This window comes from Thalassophryne amazonica, chromosome 23 (genome assembly GCF_902500255.1).
Source record: "Thalassophryne amazonica chromosome 23, fThaAma1.1, whole genome shotgun sequence".
Taxonomy (NCBI): domain Eukaryota; kingdom Metazoa; phylum Chordata; class Actinopteri; order Batrachoidiformes; family Batrachoididae; genus Thalassophryne; species Thalassophryne amazonica.
Genome location: NC_047125.1, coordinates 12,898,953 through 12,922,660, shown reverse-complemented (window position 1 = coordinate 12,922,660; position 23,708 = coordinate 12,898,953). Strand labels below are relative to the sequence as shown.

The 23,708-nt window shown below is 41.8% G+C and overlaps 1 protein-coding gene and 1 pseudogene across 1 annotated transcript; both read left to right on the top strand.

The window, feature by feature from the left end:
• The first annotated feature begins 177 nt into the window (after positions 1-177).
• LOC117505000 lies at positions 178-17,261 on the top strand (annotated as a pseudogene).
• An 817-nt stretch (positions 17,262-18,078) lies between these two features.
• Positions 18,079-23,007, top strand: LOC117505006 (transmembrane protein 272-like). The gene is made up of 5 exons (XM_034164531.1): positions 18,079-18,222; positions 21,365-21,447; positions 21,533-21,583; positions 21,679-21,885; positions 22,565-23,007. Exons 2-5 carry the CDS (start codon positions 21,384-21,386, stop codon positions 22,765-22,767), a joined length of 525 nt encoding a protein of 174 aa, XP_034020422.1. The 5' UTR covers positions 18,079-18,222; positions 21,365-21,383; the 3' UTR covers positions 22,768-23,007.
• The last annotated feature ends 701 nt before the right edge of the window (positions 23,008-23,708 follow it).

The following is a 23,708-nucleotide window of genomic DNA, read 5'->3' as shown; positions in this document are numbered from 1 at the left end:
ATTTTTCTTTTGTCTCTGTTAGTGTATTTTTGCATGTCCTGTTCCAAACAAGACACCTACTTAAATTCTAAAAAGTTGTTTCCCAATGCATTTTTAAAACACTAATCCTATTTATGGAGGAAGATAATTGATGTGCTTGATACGTGGCAGTGAAGCAGTTAAAATAGAAGGTGCCTCCTCTTGGTTTCTCAGGTGTCAGATGCACCAAGCATGACAGCAATAGATACACCAGGACTCTTGATGTGAAAAGAGGAGAGTGGAGACGTGGAATAAATAAAAAAAAGAGACCAAAATGATAAGAAATCAAAAAGAGAAGATAAGAAGTGAGAACGCAAGGAGACGATCTAAGAAGAGACTTCTGAATTTGCAGCGTCACGGAGCAGGAAGCAGCAGTGTGCAGTAACACACATAGTGGTTAAGGACAAAGTGTCTTAAATCCAAGAAGATCTGAGGTAACTCAACTGTTTCGTCGTCATGATGCGTTCACCAGCTGTAATTAAGTCACTGCTGCCTGTCTATTGTCTGTAGATTGATAAAGAGCAACACTCTGCCTCCAGAGGTAGTCGGAATTTGTTGAGACTGTTTTTACTTGCAGAATTCACTTTTCAGGTCAACAAAAATCCATCACGTTCAGAGGATGGATGTAGGAGGTTGTCAGGTGACTTTCAGTAGCTGACCCACAAACAATAAGAGAACAAAGTCTATTCCGAAAATACAGTCTAATTTCAACCATCCACGGGACACTATGATCCTGGATCCACTGAGTGGATCTTGTCTGAATTCAAAGTGAGTCACTTTGATGTATAAGGTTGTTTTGTTGCGATTCTTGCATGGAAACTGTGACAGGTGCGACGGAACCCATTAAATTTTGATGCTGATCGTATTCTAGGAAAGTTATCAGCTGTGAGAAGGGTTGGACCTGGGGTTTGAGTTAAAGTGGTTGAATAACCTTTTGCACCTTGGAATGCACTCCGATGACTCCTGTAGGTCAACATGGAATAGTATCAGAATCAGTGGTACAAAAAGGCTGGATACAAATGCTAAGCTCAGACTCGGATGGGATTCGGCCAAATGGTTTTAACGGTACAGTGAGCAGGGTTAAAACACAGAAAGGCAGTTAAAAAAAAAACAGCAACAGTAGAAGAAACATTAGGCAAAGGCATGGTCCAAAAACTGGCAGCCCATAAACACAGCAAGGTAACATGTTGAGAAAAACACAAGAAACAAGGCTATGACACGATGGCATAAGCGCAATGATCTGGCGGGGAAGGGATAGAAATGAGAGGCTTAAATACAGGGTGTGATGAGCAGGTAATAGGAAACAGGTGTGTGGGGAAGATCCAGAACAAAGCATGGAAATTTTGCCTGCTTGCTAGCCGAGACGGTCGCATTTTTCTCTTCTCCCTCCCTCCTTATCTTTCCTGCTTCTGTGGCGTGTTGTCTCTGAGGCTACCAGCTTTGCTCTTCTGGAAACAGCAAAAATGGATCTGTTAAAGTGGTCTCTGAACGCAACTGACACTATTTTTTCTACAAGACACTCGGAAGCGGAGGACCTGACCTGTCCTGCCAGGACACATGTGATGGGTTACGTGATGGACAGTTGGAGGAAATGACAGGTCATGTGCCTTTACACGCTGTCTGTGGAGGACGTCGAAGATGTGTATATATTTGGCATGGTGGTGACTGGGTTCCTGCTGTGTGGACCGGGCATAGCGCTGGTTTACCGGAAAATTAAGAAAGTGGAAGCGGCAATAATTGGCCCGTCCAGGCTGCCCCACATGATTGATTCAATTGGAAGGGCAGTGTCAGCTCAGTCGGCGGGTGTTAACCGCGTGTTGGATACCATCTCCGGAAGAATGGCTGCACTGGAAAACCGCATTGATCGTCAGTAATGACCACATCTCCTCTCCTAATTCAGATGTATTGAAAGCCACTCTGTTTCAGACTGTGGAATCTTTCAGGCGTCTGCTAATCTGGATTTTCATTCGGCTTCCCAAAACACAGCTGCACTTCAAGGCCGCTGTGATAAAAACCTCCTGGAGAAGAACAACGCTCATGCCTCACTCCCCTGGTCTTCAGTGGACTGTTCAGGGCTGGGTCCCTCCTCCCTCCAGAATGGACGAACAAGGCCATTGATGGCGCCTAAAGGCAGCCGCCGGGTGTTCTGTCTGATAACTGGACTCTTACAAATCTCGGTCGTCGTCTCTGTTGTTGTGTGTGATCATTGTTCATTGTGCTGATGGGTTTTTTCCTGCTTTGCTGCTGCATGATTCAATGCAGCAGCAGCAATGAAGGTTTTTCTTTCCCAAGTTTTACCTTGTGTGTGCTTTTTATAAGTGTTCATGTACCGGGCCGACTTACGTGTGTGTTATGTGTGTGTCGTCTGTCGTCATGACCGTCATGGCCGGTCAAGGTTTGCTCAGCCCTGCTGTTGACCCAAGGCAGGATATACATCTGGAGCTGGTCCCTGGGCGCCTAAAGGCGACTTCTGCTCCTAACTGGCAATTAGGATGGGTTAAATGCAGTAAACACATTTCATTGTGCAGGGAACATGTTCCTTTGTGCATATGACAATAAATTCTTTTGAATGCTTTGAATCCTTTGAAAACAGAAGGAGAACTGCTCACCACCAAGCACCCAAGTGACAGACAAGAGAAAGCAGTAACACCAAACCCAAGCAGAAAAGTAACAGACAAAATCAGATCAATACATAAGAAAACCCACAATCCTGACAAATAGATGAAATTATTATAAGACAAAGACTCGACCTGCCTGTAATTTTTGAAATTCAGGATAACATGGAACAATACAATTGTAGAAAGTTTAAATAGTGATCTTACAATACCTGCAAGGAGGTTGTTGTACTTGTAGGACTTGGACTCAAGAATGTCTTGACTCCCGATTTTCAAGATGCTACTCTAGTGGGAACTTGGACTCTTTTTTTGAGACTTTCACTCAAACTCAAAAATTGAGGACTCAACAGACTGTTCTTTAGAGACTTGACCACAGACTCAATCACTGAGGATTCAACCCTGACTTGTCTTTAGAGACTTGACCACAGAGTCAATCACTGGAGACTTAAACTTGACTTGTCTTTAGAGACTTGGACTCAGACGCAAACATTTTAGAGTCAACTGAACTTTTCTTTGGAGACTTCGACTCAGACTCAAACACTGGGGAGTCGACTGGATTGTCTTTACAGACCTGGTCTCAGACTTGAACACTGGGGACTTATCTCAGACTCTGATTTCAAGACTTGGTCTCAGACTCAAACACTGGGACTAAACTCAAGCTTTTTACATATTTTGACTCAGACTCAAATGCTGGGGACTCAACTTGAACTCTTCTTTAGAGACTTGCCTCAAACTGAGTTGTTTCGGATTCGACTCAGACTCTTCTTTAAAAAACTGGACTCAAACACTGGGGAGCTATCTCAGACTCTTATTTTGAGACTTGGAATCTGACTCAAACACTGGGGACTCAACTCAAAGTTCTCTTTTGAGACATGGACTCAGACTAAAATGCAGGGGACTCAACTCAAACGTTTCTTTAGAGAGTTGGACTCCAACTCAAACAGTGGAGACTTAAATCGGGGTTCTTCTTTAAAGACTTGGAATTAGACTTGAACACTGGGGTATCAAGTCAAACTCGTCATTGGAAATTTTGACTCAGACTCAACCACTGGGGCTTTGAGTTGGACTTGGAGGCTTGACTACAAAACTGCTCGTACGTTATGTGGTTCAGGTGCTTATTCACAAATTTCATAGTGTGAAGCCAATGAGAGTCTACACATACCCCCTGGATGAGCATTGGTTTGATGCAAAGTATTTCTCCAGCCAAGGCCAGTACTCATTTACAGAGTATCTGTAAAGTATTCACAGCGTGTTGCTATTTCCACATTTTGCTGTGTTACAGTCTTATTCCAAAATGGATGAAATTCATTTTCCCTCAAAATTCAACACACAATACCCCATACTGACAATGTGAAAATTTTTTTTTTTTTTTTTTTTTTTTTTTTAGATTTTTGCTAATTTATTAACAACAACAACAACTAAGAATTCACATGTACATAAGAATTCACAGCCTTTGCCATGAAGCTCAAAATTGAGTTTTGGAGCATCCTGTTTCCACTGATCATCCTTGAGATGTTTCAACACCTTAATTGGAGTCCACCTGGGGTAAATTCAGTTGACAGTGAATGTCAGAGCACAAACCAAGCATTAAGTCAAAGGAATTGTCTGAAGACCTCCGAGACAGGATCGTCTTGAGGCACAAATCTGGGGAAGGGTACAGAAACATTTCTGCTGCTTTAAAGGTCCCAATAAGCACAGTGGCTTCCATCATCCATAAGTGGAAGACATTCAGACCCACAAGGACTCATCCTAGAGCTGGCCACCCATCTAAACTGAGCGATTGGGGTAAAAGGGTCTTGGTAACCAAGAACCCGATGGTCACTCTGTCAGAGCTCCAGCATTCCTTTGTGGAGAGAGGAGAACCTTCCAGAAGGACAACCATCTCTGCAGCAATCCACTAATCAGACCTGTGTATGGTAGAGTGGCCAGGCTTAATAAAAGGCACATGGCAGCCCACCTGGAGTTTGTCAAAAGGTACCTGAAGGACTCTCAGACCATAAGAAACAAAATTCTTGAACTCTTTGGTGTGACTGCCAGGCGTCGTGTTTGGAGGAAACCAGGCACCATCCCTACAGTGAAGCATGGTGGTGGCAGCATCATGCTGTGGGGATGTTTTTCAGCAGCAGGAACTGGGAGACTTGTCAGGATTGAGGGAAAGATTAATGCAGCAATGTACAGAGACATCCTGGATGAAAACCTGTTCCAGAGACTGGGGCGACTGTTCATCTTTCAGCAGGACAGTGACCCTAAGACCACAGCCAAGATATCAAAGGAGTGGCTTCAGAACAACTCTATAAATGTCCTTGAGTGGCCCAGCTCTGCCACAGGAAAAACACCTCTGTTGAAAGCCTTAAGGACAAGTTAGAACATGTCCTGCCTGTTAAACAATTTCTTATATACTCACTCCACTGAAAGCCATCAAACGCCGCCTGGATTTTACAAATGGTTATCAACACGGAGGTGTTTTTCCTGTGCCGCCGCACTGCGCCGGCTGCGTCCCGACGCGCGGATCCGTCCGCACGGATCCGTCCGCACGTCTTTCATTAAAAAAATCTCCTTTAACAGTGGAATATCCGGATAAAATGCTGAAACCGACTTCTTCTGAAACTTCTCTGTTCTCTCACGACGTCCTGGATCAATAGAGCCTGAAATGTGGAGGTTTTCAGCTTGAACAGGCTGACGACGGCGGCTGAGAGCGCTGCGCGACGTCTCGCACCGTGGGAAGTCCTTAAAGCGACAGAATCACCTCAAAATCTCTCATCAGCCGTTAAAATTTTCACTGAAAACCAGCTTAATTTTTCGAACCGTGTCCACTTCGATGTGTCTCACAGGTTTAGAAAACATTTTGATCAAACAACGCGCCAGTCTCTCAGCAACTTCTCAGACAAAGGAATTCCGACGAGGGGCTGGACGACTCCTCCCACAAGGAGTGCTCACAGGCGAATGACGTCACCGACAGGCGTGGAAAAACTCACGCATGCGCACGAGGGTTCAAGCATGTCTGACGTAAAAACATATGAATGAAATCCATATAGTTTTTGAAAAAAATAAAAAGGACCCTTACTTTATTGACAGCCCTCGTATAGTAGTACCTTAGTTCTTAGGTTTCCATTTCATAGCATATAGATTATGCTTTTTATTTTCCTATAGTATGCTAGCAGAGTTACTTTAGATAGATAACAATACACATTACATCATAGCTTCTGTTTCTGTAATAAAATACCATGACCATGACCAAATCTTCTCCTGTATTAATATTTAGATTTCAATACCTACTCCTGTATATTATATAGTACCATAGTAAGTAAGTCCCTTCGGCTGCTCCCTTGTTTGCACTCGGGGTCGCCACAGCAAATCCAAGGTGGATCTGCATGTTGATTTGGCACAGGTTTTAGTACCATATTTATTGTATATGTTGTTTATTACCCTTAATATTTGAATATAGTTTTATATATATGATGTCTTATCTTTCTTATGTCTTATTACTTATTATATTATATATACTTTTTTCTTGAGCCACTTGGGTGGGTAGGGAGAGTTCCCATGGGATAATAAAGCTTTTCAACCTACCATCCCTAGTTCTCAAGACCAGGCACCTAAGTGGCTCTACGCTACTCTTTTCTACTCTCCTATTTTACTCTTCTTTTTTAGATATTTAGATATACCTTAGTATACTAGCATAGTTCCACCTTAGAATTGGAATAATATATAAGATATACCTTACTGAATTTTCATGACGACTACATAAATTAAAAAATACGCTTTAAATGCATGGGGAGCCAAATAAGAGCCATTTCAGGCCTAAATTCTGCTTATGATGTGGAATTTCTGTAAGGCAGACATAGAATTGTGGAAATTGAATGTTCATTATGAAACTCCAAACATACATAGCTGCTTAAAGTAGTTACATTTTGCATAATATGACCACACTGAAATGCTCTGAGTCAAGTATTTGACATGAATTTGCAAATTGGTGGCTAAAGTAGAAAGCTCAAATGTCTCTTATACATTTGATGTATTTCTTTATGTTAAATGTCAATATTCGATTGCAATTTTACTATTTCGTTTCCTCAGGTGACCCTCGCCGAACAAAATGCCAGATAAAGTGAGTCTCTTCCAGGGGCAGAGTTTTCACAAGCTGAAGCGTGACTGTTTGCATCGAGGCACGCTTTTCAAGGACCCCCTATTCCCCGCCACCACCCAGTCCCTCTTCTATAAGAGAGACCCGCCGCCGGGGCTGACCTGGAAGAGGCCGAGGGTGAGTGGAAAGTGCAGAACAAGGGGGAACAAAAGGGGTAGGAAGGTATGTGATCATCAGTATGAAATGTGGCAAACTGGCTTACACACCTGGTAACATCTTCCTGCTTCCAATCAAATGCTAAACATTGTTTTACAAATATATCTCTGCTCCTCCTACGTCTAAATCCAGTGGCAGTTTGAGCATGCTACGCTTTTATCAGATTGGTTTAATTAAAGCACTTTCTATTATAGGAGAGATGCCAGGGTTGTGAAACCTTAACCCTCGGAGAGCGTGCCGTCACTGTGCTGACGGACTGCTGTATTGGTCAGTTTTCTATGCATGGGTTTAGAAAACTCAACAGCGAACTTAAATAGCGCAAGTGTTTTTAGCACAGGCCGTGGTAAAAACAAACCTCTCAATGGGAATACAACAATGAACAAAATCAAAGTGTACATATCTATAATACAGGGTATTTAAAAAAAGTCAGTATCATTGAGTTGTAAATATCTGAGTAAGTACATAGTCTAGGCAAATGAAACTAAACAGGTTTAATGTTGAGCAAAATAGGATGTATTCCTCAAAATCTGAATGAGAAATTCCAAGGTATGTGGAATTCATGAACAATTTCACAAGTTTTTAATATACGCAAATCTGCATGGTAGTTGGTGCATTTTTAGTGAATTCCCTCACAAACGCATGCTGTACAGTCTTCAACTATGCTCTTGCATACGCTAACACACAAAATGCCTTTCCTTTTCCAGTGAATGGTATTTCTATACCTGAAAAGAAAAAGCATAAAACATATCATTTTAAGTTTTTTGTTTGTTTTTACACATGCTGTTAAAATTTGAGATTATTTGAATGAAAATTGGTTGTTATTAGATTACCAAATTATACAAATTTTTCTGAAACATCCTGTGTATCATCTTTTTATTAGATGACTTTCTGTTCTCAACTGTATATAATAAATACTTTCTAATGGTTGAGAATTGTTTATTGTTTTTAAGTATTTTTTTTTTTTTTTTTTGCATTTCCTATTTTTTTAATTAGTGTTATTTATGTGGTTTGTACTTTCTTATCCTTCTATATACGAGATTTTATTTTATTATTTATTTATTTTTATTTATTTGATACGTATTTTACTTTTTGCTTTGAATGTTCAATTTAAAGTTGTATATAAATGTTATTGTTAACTGGCTATTTTTAAAGGACACATGCTTAACCATGTCATGCTATAAATTTGGCTCTTGCATTTTATAAATTGGTACAAATTGCTATGATCCTTATTTGGCTTCCATTCTGCCTCTGAGAATTTATTGCAGTATTATATTAATAGATTGGTTTGCACTGCCCTAAAGGAGTATTGCAGTCAGTTGTTTCTTGTGTATTATAAACACAGAAAAGAACCAATTTCTGGGAAAATTAAGTGTAATAAATAACACACAATTTTTATATTTTGTGTATACACTTTGGGTTTCACTCAATAAAGGCTTGCCCTTTTTGGTGATGGCAGCTTGGTAGCATAATGGCGCATGATAACTCCATCCTAAGCTATTCATATTAGGTAATACGGTTTTATAAAACTCTGAAAGCGTTTATTCATCAGAGACACAGACAAATATATCTAAGCAGTCACTTGGAAGAACATTTTGCAGCATAAATACACTCCCTTCATTTAACTGTCAAATTAAGATAGCTCACCTAGCCTAGTAATGACTCAGCATACTAGATTTGCTAGTTAGCATATACCTGAATCATATATGATGTTTGTGAATAAATCATGTTGAACAATAGGGTCTTCACACAACATTTTAGCTGCTGCTCATGATTTTACTCAATAATTTAACCTTTCAGTTATAGCATTCAATATTTTGGTGGGATTATCTTCACACTGACAGTGAGTCATGCAACAAGACTCTACGCCCACAGTGGGATCGTTTAGTTCATAGAACTCATTTATTTTTATGATGGGGGACTGGAGGCAGTGTGCTTTTAAACATGGATCAACACAGAGTTGAATTATAGGCTGACATTTGCCGAGTCATTCTGCTGACACATGCGAAAGTGCACAGACTCACCTTAACATCCTATCAGCTATCACAGTACAAAATCTAGCTGATCTCATCTATCCAAACCAAGCTCATGATGAGTGTAATATCATCTTAGGGGAAATCAAGTTTGTAACATGAGGTCTTCTTGAAGCTTTTGGTGTGCATCTTTTTGGCTGTGTTTGACATATGTAGCAGCAGGTCTACTGTAACCCGACCCTGTCCAAAGTGACATCAGTCCTGACCCAGGACCACTCAGATCTGTATCCTCAGCAGAGCTCAGAACATTTAAATGTGCTGCTTGCAGCACATTTACATGGTCATGAAATTAAAGAGGCAGTCCTACTGTTGAGTTGTTGGTGTGTGCATTTTCTTTAATGCTAACCCAAATCCACTGTCAACCCAATGTCGCCAATATGGCGGGGTAAGGTCTAGTCTAGACCTCGTTGTGTGTAGTGCCTTGAGGCAACTTGTTTTATGAACTGGTGCTGTATACATAAATAAAATTGATTGAATTCAATCAGTCGCAGTATTGGCTTTGATTTTGGAACACTGCTTTGCCTGTACAAATACACTCAACAAAAATATAAATGCAACACTTTTGGTTTTGCTCCCATTTTGTATGAGATGAACTCAAAGATCTAAAACTTTTTCCACATACACAATATCACCATTTCCCTCAAATATTGTTCACAAACCAGTCTAAATCTGTGATAGTGAGCACTTCTCCTTTGCTGAGATAATCCATCCCACCTCACAGGTGTGCCATATCAAGATGCTGATTAGACACCATGATTAGTGCACAGGTGTGCCTTAGACTGCCCACAATAAAAGGCCACTCTGAAAGGTGCAGTTTTATCACACAGCACAATGCCACAGATGTTGCAAGATTTGAGGGAGCGTGCAATGGCATGCTGACAGCAGGAATGTCAACCAGAGCTGTTGCTCGTGTATTGAAATGTTCATTTCTCTACCATAGCCGTCTCCAAAGGCGTTTCTGAGAATTTGACAGTACATCCAACCAGCCTCACAACCGCAGACCACGTGTAACCACATCAGCCCAGGACCTCCACATCCAGCATGTTCATCCAGCCACTCGGACAGCTGCTGAAACAATCGGTTTGCATAACCAAAGAATTTCTGCACAAACTGTCAGAAACCGTCTCAGGGAAGCTCATCTGCATGCTCGTCGTCCTCATCGGGGTCTCAACCTGACTCCAGTTCGTCGTCGTAACCAACTTGAGTGGGCAAATGCTCACATTCACTGGCGTTTGGCACTTTGGAGAGGTGTTCTCTTCACGGATGAATCCCGGTTCACACTGTTCAGGGCAGATGGCAGACAGCGTGTGTGGCGTCGTGTGGGTGAGTGGTTTTCTGATGTCAATGTTGTGGATCGAGTGGCCCATGGTGGTGGTGGGGTTATGGTATGGGCAGGTGTCTGTTATGGACGAAGAACACAGGTGCATTTTATTGATGGCATTTTGAATGCACAGAGATACCATGACGAGATCCTGAGGCCCATTGTTGTGCCATACACCCAAGAACATCACCTCATGTTGCAGCAGGATAATGCACGGCCCCATGTTGCAAGGATCTGTACACAATTCTTGGAAGCTGAAAATGTCCCAGTTCTTGCATGGCCGGCATACTCACCGGACATGTCGCCCATATGAGCATGTTTGGGATGCTCTGGACCGGCGTATACGACAGCGTGTAGCAGTTCCTGCCAATATCCAGCAACTTCGCACAGCCATTGAAGAGGAGTGGACCAACATTCCACAGGCCACAATTGACAACCTGATCAACTCTATGTGAAGGAGATGTGTTGCACTGCATGAGGCAAATGGTGGTCACACCAGATACTGACTGGTATCCCCCCCCCAATAAAACAAACTGCACCTTTCAGAGTGGCCTTTTATTGTGGGCAGTCTAAGGCACACCTGTGCACTAATCATGGTGTCTAATCAGCATCTGATATGGCACACCTGTGAGGTGGGATGGATTATCTCAGCAAAGGAGAAGTGCTCACTATCACAGATTTAGACTGGTTTGTGAACAATATTGAGGGAAATGGTGATATTGTGTATGTGGAAAAAGTTTAGATCTTTGAGTTCATCTCATACAAAATGGGAGCAAAACCAAAGGTGTTGCGTTTATATTTTTGTTGAGTGTATAAAGTCCATAGCGAATTCCTGCAAACCCCCAACCAACTGACTGACTTGAATGTGAGGGCAAACATATTGATTTGTTGTATTTTCTGTCTCTGTAGGAGCTATGCAAGGACCCTCGTCTGTTTGTTGATGGTATCAGCACTTGTGACTTGCACCAAGGTAGTCTGGGTAACTGCTGGATGGTGGCAGCCATTTCTTGCCTGGCATCTGAGCCATCCCTGTGGAAAAAGGTTGTATTTTGGATATATCCAATTCTTTTTTTTCAAGAAATCATCCTTCCTTCTTTCCAGTCTCAGCTTCCTCTTCTTCTCAGGTGATTCCTGACCATGTGGACCAAGAGTGGAACCCAAAGTGTTTAGACCAGTATGCTGGAATTTTCATTTCCGATTCTGGCGTCTGGGCCGCTGGTTGGACGTAGTTGTGGATGACCGTTGCCAGTCAGCAAAGATGGCGTGCTGCTCTTCTGCCGCTCAGCCACACCACGGGAGTTTTGGAGTGCCCTTCTGGAGAAGGCCTATGCCAAGTGTGTTGGGATATGAAACGGTGTGTTTGTGTCAGAAGGGGATTTGAGACTACTGACGTCCAATATATTTCTGTTTCCATCCAGGCTAATGGCTGTTATGAGGCTTTAGAGGGAGGCAACACACAGAGGCCCTGATCGACTTCACTGGAGGGGTTTCGGAGTCCCTCCTTGTGGATCGTGAGGCACTCAGCCATCACAGCGACCAGAGGAGGTCTTCTTCTTCCAGACGTTGGCTAAGGCGCATGAACGAAAGCCCTCATCACCTGCTCTATACGAGTGAAACCCTTAAGAAGATATTGTGAAAATTTAATTTTAGGAGTAATTTTTTGAAATAAATTTAGTGTGTTGTATTCCTCAGCCAACAGAGGGGGAGACGGTGGAGTCTGTGTTGGCCTGCGGTCTGGTTCGAGGACATGCCTACGGGATCACAGCTGTGAGGAGGGTGCGACTACCAGAGAAGCAGATGGAGAAGAATCGGACATCTAGATTATTGATGGTGCGGATGAGGAACCCTTGGGGAACCACAGATTGGACGGGTGCCTGGAGTCAGGGGTGAGGACGCATGAAAACGTTACTGCTCGGGAAAGTCACCATTGACATTTTGCTATGTTTTGCAACATGGTCACTTTGGATGGGTCTTCAGCTTGTAGGCAAGAACATCTGCATTATTATTATTATTAAAATGGACCAATGAGCACTTTTCAGGAGTTCATAGTTTTAGAATTTCAAGAATAAAGTTAGAATGTGGTCCTAGCTACCATCGTGTGTTATGTTTTAAAGGGAAAGAACTTCCTTGTTTCTAATAATCAATTCTGAAGTACAGTTTTATCACATCATATGTGGCAAATACTGGTAGTTTGATTGAATCTAAAAACTTTTACTTTAATTTTGAAATGTTAAATTAGTTCTTGACATTTTGACTTATATGACAGACCGGCGTACTGTCCAGCCTGTACCCTGCCTCTCGTCCTATGACTGCCGTGATAGGCTCCAGCCCCCCGTGACTCTTAATTGGAGTAGGCGGGTATAGAAAATGGATAGATTCATGGATGGATGTACATTTTGACTTTATTCCCAAAATTGTATTTCATCTCGATCTGGAAATTTAATTCAACTTTTTCTCAACATTTCATCTTTATTTTCAAAATTGTATATCATCTTTATTTTCAATAGATTTTCTACATTTCCACTTCATTCCCGAAATCATCCATCCATCCATTTCCTATACCGCTTACCTCCAATTAAGGGTCACAGGGGGCTGGAGCCTATCCCAACAGTCATAGGGCATGAGGCAGGGTACACCCTGGACAGGACACCAGTCTGTCGCAGGGACACATATAGACAGTATGTCTTTGGATGTGGAAGGAAGGCGGAGCACCCAGAGGGAACCTACGCAAACACGGGGAGACCATGCAAAGTCCTCACAGAAAGGCCACAGGTGGGGAATCGATCCCATGACCTTCTTGCTGTGAGGTAGCAGTGCTAATCACTAATCCACCATGCTGCCTTATTCTCTAAATTGTTTTTCAATTCAGTCTACTGGATTTGACGTTATTACTCGAAATTGTATTTCAGCTTTATTCTTGACACTTTTGGCGAAACGGTTACAGCTCTTGTTTCAGTGCGGACGAAGGTTCCCAGTTCAAAGCCACCCCTGCCCATGCATCAGAAAGGGCATCTGTCTTAAATCTGGTGCCAAATCAAACATACAGATCCGAACAGCTCCGTGGGGCCCTAATACTGTTGTATATAACTTGCAGCTCAGCAGTTGGTTTCTCTTCACCTTTCCTTGGACATTCTCTGCAGGTCAATCCAGTTGCAACAGATTGCCTCGTTTGGAGAGAGAGAAGATGGGGCTCACTGTCCGAGATGTTGGGGAGTTTGGTACAGTCTTTTATTGGGCCACAATAAAATGTCCAGGTTCTCACTAGGATTTTTCACAGCATAGGTGGGAACTTAGCGGGGTAATAGCCACGCGACGAGTGTTTGTGGGCGTGAGTATTGAAGGACGGTCTGGGGGCATCTCCTGAGGAAAATTTTGAAATTCATAATCCTTTGAAACACTATTTCCTGCATTTGAGGGCCACTTTGTGTTGCTAACTGGGACGTTAAATAACGTGCTACATGTCATTTAAAAAAGAAATAAACAGAAAGCCCCCCCCATGCTGGTTAAATCACAGCTTAGGGGATCCAAATCACAGCATAGGGACCCCCTATGCTCACTGTGCTGGCGAGAACCCTGATGTCTATGTTGTGCATATTCCAAATTTCCAAGGTATTCTTCAACAGATTTTCACTCTGCTCTTCCAGGATGGACTTTGAGGACTTCTGTCACTATTTCACAGACGTGGTCATATGCTGGCTGGTGGAGCGGGCCCTCCTGTGGTTGCGGCCCACTGGAGAGAGGTGCGCTGCTACGGGGAGTGGGCCCCTGCATCTGCCACCCCTGGATCATCTCTAACCACTGTCCCCCAGAGCCAACACAAACTGACCCTGATAGAAGAGTGCTGCCAAACCTGAAGGGACCAAACAGCGATGGGAACGGAAAGGAGGCTCGTCTGGGAAAGCCAGAAAGGAGGGGAAGGAAAGGGTGAGAGAAATAAGGCTGTAAAAAAAGCGACAAATGAGGGCAGAAAGGGTGAACAACAGCTGGGAGCCACAGCTGGATAAGAGGAGTAGATTTGGAGATGGTATCAACCACAGGGACACGTTCCTGCATAATCCACAGGTACAGCTGAGTGGAACTTGGGCGATTTTGAAAATGAATGACTTTACTGATGGTAATTCTGTTGATAGTTCATGTTTGAGGTGCGAGGAAAAGAGGAGGAGGAGGGTGTGATCTGTCTGCCTAACAGGAGGACAGGAGGATACACAGGAAAGTTGGAGAGGAGAAAACCTTCCCATTGGTTTGATGTGCTGAAGGTGGGCAGTTTACTGAGCAGGATGTCCATGTGAAGGCCATCTGCAGCCTTCTATACCTGCAGCTTTACTATTTGCACAACTCACTGTCAGCCTGGTTTCACGCATCCTGCAGGTGGAAGTGAACCGCCGCATCCGGGTGCAGTGTGTGGTGGAGCAGGCAGCCAGCTCCGTCGTACATGGACTCACGCAGCGTCAGCTTGAAGGTCAACCTTGCTCCAGGCCGATACGTCGTGTTGCCCACCACGTTCCTACCAGGTGCCACAGGATGCTTTCTGCTACGCCTCTTCTCCCATCACGTCTTCAACTCAGGTATGTACAGTCAAAAGATGAATAGCCCATCAATCTCAATCAGCTTTGACATTCCTGATCGTGGTCTGTCCTCCAGGAACTGAAGGAGGATTTGCCATTGCCCTCTGTGTTTTGAGTGTTTTCTACCTCCGCCATCTGTGGTGACAAACAGTTCATCTCCGCAGGGCATCAGGACTCAGTCCACCCAAACAAACAGGTTCCTCAGCCCAACACTGATTATCACACCCCCGTTTCAGAATGTAGAAACGTTCCTGGAACACGGTTTCAGTCCACATATAGCCTCCTAACCAAACTACTCATATTTTGCACATTTTAATCAGTAGGTGCATTTCCATTACCCCACAAATTGGGCAGATTGAAATACACTTCATGGAAAGTAGAGAAGCTTGAATCTTTGACTGGACTGGGTTGCTTGATGCGAGGACGTTTCGCTTCAAATCGCAGAAGCTTCCTCAGCTAAAATTCTTGCTCTGGGTAAATAATATACAACACTATCCAGAGCAACATTCTGAAAATATCACTAAAGTTTGCACAATCTGTAATGGAAACCCATCTAGTGAAGAACCTGAAGGAACCTTGATTCTTCACTAGGTGGGTTCCTGATATTACAATATTGATGGGATCCTATGCTTAAGATAGTATTTCTGATATTTGTCATTTTTTAAAACTTTTCATTGTCAGAAAGCAGGAATCCAGAAACCATAAACCTAAAATACAAGTCTTTGGAAATATTTCTGCGATATACACTTGATCTTTTCTCTAAATGTTTTTGGAGCTGGTAGCTTATGATGATCTAGCATGTCAGTATGGTGGTGGCCCCTTAATCTTACCAACACCTTATTGGTAACATGTTGTGGTTGGAAGGATCCAAGAAGAGCTGAGATGGAGAAAACCAAGATGTTACGATTGACATGAATCCATATTGTTGAAACTCAAATGTTCTCTCTGTCTTCGCTGGACTCTAACAGAGTTCCTCTTTGTCATAGATACTTTTTACCTGTAGGTTTGGTAAATGTTTGTTACAGGTCTCAGAACTGCATTGCTGATTTTTAAATATTACGTAGTTCTGGGCATTCTTCAGAAAGTAAACTTAAGTGGGCATTAACTATTTGAGTCCAAGTGGGAAGCAATTGGAATGAGAACTGATACCTCCAGATCTCAGTTTTGGGTACCCTGCTGAAAACTGGTGGGTTGGTTATGACTTGGGACTGAGGTATCTTGAGGATTGTTTCTCAAGTGAGGGTAAAATGGACGGATGAGACTGGTTCTGAGAAAGTACATTATTTCCAGCACACGAGGGCTGTGTTTTACATGAGATGTCTGTGACGTGGATTAAGGTCTACAACGTCTCCGAGAGGGATGCTAGCCCATTATTGGTTACTCCCCAGCTGAGGATTTATAGTTGTGGTGGACATGAGGCAGTGCAAATGAAATTTGTCCATGGGGCACACATACAGGAAGCTTCAAGTGGACAAACCAGAACCAAATCCCTGTCTTTAAACTGGTAGCCAAATCCAACTGAAGTCTCGAGGGTGGAAGAACACAAAGATGGGCTTAGTAGACCTACGATTTTTTTGCATTTGAATACTCCAATTAACTTGTTTCAGGCATTCAAATCAGATGCCTCGTAAGTGTCACCTAATGGGGTTTCCCAGGTACAGCCAATCCCTAGAAACATCACCAAAGGCCCAGAGTATCTTGGAGATATTTTTATACTATCTTGTAATACCTTGAAATCCCCCTGGAGGGTCTGTCGGATGTGGCTGAGTTGAACAGTGCCTTTTCCAACCTGGACAAGTGATGGAGAATGACAATAGTGTTGTTCATCTAAGTTGGCCTGGCTAACAAGGTGGAAATGTGCTTTACGGACAGCTCCGAATTCATGAAAATGTTTGCTAATGTGTTGTGTGACCCACAGCTCCGGATGTTTATGCAGTAGTGCGTTGTGAGGCTGACGTCATAAGAACGCGGGTGTTCAAGGCAGAAGAAAACCCTGAATTCAACCTCAGAGCCATTTTCTACAGGAGATACCCCAATGCCTACATCTCTATCGAGGTTAGTCTCAGCCGTCACTCCCTCAGAGACCCACATCTACAGGCTCATTCTTAGTCTCCCTTTTGATGTGTGCAGTTGTGGAGTAGAGGTCTGATGTGGGACTCATTTCTGGGAGTGGCCCAATTTCAGACAGCAGAAGTTGAGAAGAGGCGGAGTCATGTGATTGACCTATGCAATAACCAATCCTGCTCAGGCATCCATGGATGTGTCTACATTGAGACATCCTCTAGTGTGTGCCTGACAGACCTTTGACAGTTTTGGAAAATCATCTAGTTACCCTGGTAACAGCATCACTGCAAATGAAGCACTGATAACCAGATTGGCACAACTGATGCATGTAAATGGACACATGGATGTATTGTAAAATTTGGTATTTTGGAAAAAGATTGAGGTGCTGTTGTTGTTTTTGACAGTATTAGTTATTGGTGCACATTTTCAAACAGTCTGCTGGTTAGACATCTACTAATATGAGCAACAGGTTGGTCACTGCTGTTTTCCTGCATCGGCCGATACTCAAGGTTCTTGAATGGAGCAAGGTCTCCACCAAGTGGACATTTACCGTTAGTGCAGATACAATAGAGTGTCACCAAGAGCTCCAGTACAGTACGTATATACAGCAGTTTCTCAAAAACAGTTGACACTGCTGCCAAAGTGTCTCTGTAAGTTGTAAATATTTAGTGGCGCTATTGCTGTCATTTTCTTTTAGTTTAAATTACGACACTTAGATTGGTTATTATGTCTGTGGCCACTAATATGTTCAAATGTACATTATACATTATATTTTAGCTTATGAAACCCACTTCTAATAGGACTTTGAACTTGAAAATTATTTTCAAGGTACACATTTGTAAAATTGTAAACTAGCGTTGGCGGAGGTTTGCGCTCTATGAGTGCCGTACTCTAGTTCTAATTAGTTCAACTCTTCAGGGCAGGCAGTTGAGCTTTTTGGTAAAATCACCTGTTTTAAGTGCACAGGTGTAGAAGTTTTATTCACTGAAACTGGGGTTTTCCACTTCTGCATATAATTATGATTATTTATTGATTTGTTGGTCTCGTTTAGGTATGATTCTTCTGATGCACACAGTCACAACAATTCTGAATCTGTATCGACAACTTTTTAATTAAATAAACTGGTTGTGAATTGAAATCCCAGTGTTTGCTGTGAGAGCGGTAATTACCGACGCGTTACCTGTGCACCTGAACGCCTCGTCGCACCTGCCCGCGGGCGACAGTTAGAGCTACGCGCGCATTCACACACGGAGCGGAACCTGAGCTGAGAGCACGAGCAGCAGAAGGGAGGAGGTCCGGTCCAAAACAGGAGGTAAGTGTCACAAATAACACAAATAAAATGAGGGTTTTACTGCAATTAAACACAAGCAGGACTCAGCAGATTCACGTAAGGTCGAGTTCCATTATTGGACAGCACCAGTGGGGGCGTGGCCAACCAAAGAATTAAGAACTAAACAAATGAAGGTGAGGCTGTGGACTAGTTTGGAAAAGAAGAAAGAAAAAAGAGCATGTTTACACCTTTTTTTAAAAATGAAACTGTAAATTCAACAGTCAGTAAAGGGTTAACCGCTGTAAAATAAACGTTTACTGACTATTGAATTAGGCTCTACCATCTGATAAGGTCATCCCTTTAGACTCCGTCAGGCCCAATGTCCTACTAGACATTGTTTGTTTGTGTGCTTGAGATCATATCTTGTGTGTTTTTTGCAGTTTCATTTCTCGGCAACTTGCAGCTTGTCAAACTGGCTTGGTTGAGAATGCAGTTACACCACATTGGCTGTGACTCTGCAGCTGCAACCGACATCGAGTGCAGCAGATAAGAGAAATTTACTGAGGAATCCGTCAAAATCTGGCACTAAAATACACCTTAGAGTGCCGCGGCACCCGGTTGAGAATCACTGCCTTAGACATTTACTGTTTTGAAAAGGGCAGGGTGTCCCCTTGAATATTCAATAGGAAGTCAATTGAAAGATTACACAGGGGTCAAACTTAAAAAATTCCCCAATCATCTTAAACACTATACCACATTATTTGTCTGATTATAAAATTTCCAAAAAGGTATAGTTTCGACTAGCTATGAATGAATTCTATGGAGTTATGGGGTAAAACTAGCAAAAATGGTGAGAAAGGTCCATTTCAGTTTGTACAGGGGTCAAAAGTTAAAGTTGCTCCAATTTTGGTAAAAAGTGAAGCAAATTATTGGTTGAGCAATAGAGTTGTGAAGAAGAATAGTTTGCATCATCTGTCATGCTTAGTTATCATATTACAGGGTAACATACGTTATATGTCGTCGAATCCAATGGATGGCGACATTCAAATGGACACCAAACATTTAACACGGTCAAAACTATTCCATTTATTAAACCTATTAGCTCAACCAATAATTTGCATGGCGCATTGCAGCGCAGTATTCTTTGTTTATTGGTTAGCTAAAATGGCTAATTTCTCCAAAAATATTAGCCCTATCAACGGTACGTTCTTTGCAGCGTTCATCCTTGACCCAAAATGCATAAGTATGCCAAACGGCAAATGTCAGCTCTACCTGGATTTGGCATGATCAACCCCCCAAACACACACACACACACACAACTTGGCTATTTGGCCTATAATGTATAAACTAAACTAAAATTTTAATGAGTGATACAAACCAATAATTAAAATTATACACCCTCTCCGATTGTAAATGGTAGAAAATAGGTATATCTTGATTCTGGATATGAAGATACTCACAGAACTTGAATGAATAATTTCATCTAGCAAACTGTTCCAAAACATTTGGTACTTGATACACAAACGCTCTACCACCTGGCGTTTTCTTACGCACACAATGGTTTACAACCGCAACTATATTTAAGCAGACATCTGTTTAAAGTGATTAAAAATGAGAGGAATTTTAAAATGCATTTTCACACCCTGACAGTGAAAATTAAAAATAAGTCGGGAAGCAAGAATAAAAGTTGAGTTTGCACCAGAGGAGTGAAGTACAGGATGAGCTCAACATATTCAGGCTTTCTTTGTGTGAGCTGGACAAACAAAACCCCAAAGTAGCAATCAGAGCTAATCAGTACCTCAGTAATTTGATTTAACTCTGGTTCTGTGTGTGTTCCCATAAAAGAGGAAATTTAAGGTGTCATTTGACTTGTCTTACGTAAAAATGTGCTGGTCACAAGTTGTGTATTTTAGCCCAGAGGAACAGGTTGTTATTATTAGAGCGGTGAGAACGAGCAAGGCGTTACAGCTAATGGCAACGCTGTTGCTACAAATAAGGTAACAGAGGAATGAATTTTTTTTTTTTTTTTATAAAATGCCTCGTGGTGTAACTTTTGTAAGTTTATATATTTAACCAGTCTGCGTTTATGTGGCAGATTTCAAAATTATACTCGGATGTGCAATTAGTTGTGATCATGTCAATAACTTTTAGTTTTAAATTGTATAAATTAATCATTGGTGATAGATAGATACAAAACTTTTTTTCAAATGGTCTTACTTTTTATTGTAAAACACCGTTAAGACCCCTCCCAGAAGTAACCTTAATCGATTGTGACATTACCAATTTGCAATATGATATATCAAAATACTTAAGTATCATGAAACAGATTAATTCACTAATTAGTGTTTCAATAGGTCATTTAAGATAAAATCCTAAACAAACGTCACTGGGCCAGATTAAATTTGTGTCATAAATTACCATCTACAAAGTGGGTATTTAATGTAGCAGGCATGCAAGGGCGTTACCAATGGCCACGCCCCCTCTACAAAGGGAGGAGCTGAACAGTCTTGTGCAGACTGTGGGGTGTGTCACACCATAGGGGAGTTCCTACTGTTTTACTTTCCTGTTTTTTTGTGTATTTCATCCTGGATTTGGCGACATAGTAGATATCATGGTTGCTGTTTTAAATTGTTAGCTTAGGTGCACATTGCATCCAGCAGGTGGCAGACTCATCTGTGTGATATTGCATAGCCCAAACAAAGTTGGTTTTTAGTTGATCTCGTACCTCAAAGTTCACCAAATGTGAATCAGTTCGTCTTTGCTATATGACTTTTGAAGTTGAGGGTGTACAAGACAATAGTATTTTATTGTTGAGTTATTGTCTACAGTCCTATCAGGACCATCTGCACATGGGGGGGGGTAATGCATTGTTACTACCAAATGTACCAGTAAAGAAGAAGCAAATCCTATTTAGGTCCAGAGGTCCATTGGTACTGGTGGTTATCTCAGGATTCCGTACCATGGAGCGGAAGAAATTCCACAAATTTGGAACCCAGATCTACATATTGGTAGCCCAACTCCTTATCCCACTGAACTAACCACTCTAGGTAAAAGAACTCAAACTAGTAAAGAAGACTGAGAGAAATACAGTCACCTCAACTTAATCACTGGTATAAACATCACTAGAATTCTAAAATGAAAAGCATTTGCCGATGTCAGACTTTGGTTTCTATCTTCTTTTTAGCAACCCTCATTTACTAAAGATGGCAAGTTCCACGCTTCTGCAACGTATTCTGAGGCCTGCTGCAGTCGCAACCCCGGTACTGGGTGAGGCCGTGTTTGAAAAAGATACACACTTTTACTGCAGTTTACACCATGTGTTGCCCTAAAGATGCCGTTTGCCTTCTTTAAGTGTTCTCCAAGGTGATCGTCTGCGTCTTGCCCATTGCTCAGATTGCAATCGGTGAGTTCTGCAAGTAGTTTTCGGGAGTGGATTCTCAAATGCCAAAGTCAGATTTTTTTTCTTGTATTGGTTCTATTCTCCCTCCCTTGCAACAGGTGCAAAGTACTTGAAGGAGTGTCCGCGGCAGGACAACATCCCCATCTATCTGGTGGTAATGGGCATGTTCGGCTTAATGCTCACGGTGCTTTCCTGCCTGCCGTGCACGCAGGAGTCCGAAGAAGGAGCCCGCAGCACGCTTAACCGCCTGTGCGTTACGTGGAACTCCATTGTGTCCCTCTTCCTTTTCTGCTGGTTTATTGCAGGTGACATAATGTAGTGACATTTCCTGACCATTAGATGTCGCTGTTTCACACCCACAATCATGATGTGTACCTGCAGATTAGAGGCGGGCGATACCGGGAATTTTGGTATTGATCCGATACCAAGTAAATACAGGCCCAGTATCGCCGATATCGATACCGATACTTTTTCATATTTAAGCTTCATAGATCCAAAGGATCCAAAAGACCTAGGATAGAATTTTGCTAAACATTGTATGTGACAACAAAATACTTTATCACAATGAACATTTTTGTTAAAAAAATATCACTCAACACAACTTAAAACAAAATCTCCTGAGGTAGAGGGCTGACAAACCACAATACAAAGGTGCACTGCTCTGCGTTGTGTGACACAGCGCAGCGCTGCTCTTACAGACAGAGAGGAGACTTTGATGAATCTGCGTGCGCAGCAGTAAGTGCGTGCAGGAGAGAAAAAAGCTTGAGTATCGATCTTTTTACATGAGGATCGTTCAATATCAATACTAGCGTTGGTATCGATATTATCGATATTAGGATCGATTCGCCCACCTCTACTGCAGATTTCAACAGTTCTGTGAAAATTGTTTTCCTTCCTTCTTTTTCCCCTCATCTTTCTGTCTTCATCTTTTTCCTTTCTTATTTTTCTCCTTTTTTCTTCTCCTACCTTCCTTCTTTCTAATAGGTAACGTGTGGATCTACTCTATTTACGAGCCGAGTTATAATAAAACGACGTCCCACAACGAGATGTATTGCAACAAGACGCTGTACCTGTTCGCCTTCTGGACCACCACGTTGGTCTACATTTTTCTGGGTTTGTTCCTGGTAATCAGCTGCTGCGTTCTTGTCTGCTTCTTCATATTGGGCCGAGCCGACCCTGACGATTAGTGAGATTTTCACACCAATCGATGAGGAGATCTGTAACAATTATTAGAGTTCTTTTTAGATTATAAAGTGGAAACAGGAACACCAGACTGAGGCTTTACAAATGAAAGAACTGATAAACAAGCTCATTTCAAGCTACATTTAACTTCAACCACACCTGCTCTTAATTTTCTTCATTCATACACAATCTACCAAACATCCAGCAGGGGCAGTGTTTAACATGTGCATCATATATATATATTTAAAAAAATCTTTCTATCCTCAGTATATGTGCTTTAAATTTGGAGGCATTTTATTTTTATTTTGACTTGTGTTGACAACGTGGGGGATACACTCGTTTTCTTTTCTTCTACAGGATGCATAGTAATAATTTGAGTGTGTCTGCTGGTTTGAATATCGAATCGCTGTCGTGATTTATTTGACTTTAAAGAAAATGTCAAGTTGTTTACGTGTTGAGCTGAGAATTTGGCTCATAATATTTCACAGATGATAAGGTAACATGTGAAACGGCTGTTGAATAAAATGCCATTTATTTTCTCTGTTAATAATAAATTTGGCAGTTACAAGTGTGGATTTTTTTTTGTCTATAAGAGACGTTATTACCATAAAAAGTATTTGCTTTCTCTTTGTGATACCAATACTGCTGTTAAAACTGAATTTGTAAATGTTATCATAAAAGCACTTGCAAAATGAACATTACCATTGGTTTTTTCCTTACCAAACTTTGTAAGACCAACAAAATGTCATATTTAAACAAATAAATAACTTGAGAATAGGTTATTAATTAAATCATTTTGAAAAATGTTTGGGCTTTGCCTGGACTTAACACTATATACTTTTTGAGAACAGAACAATAGTTCTGGGACAGTTGCCATAAATGCAGTGCAATGTCACTCATCAGCCGCTAGATGTCTCTGTATGCCTCTGATGTGAATAAGTCAGGA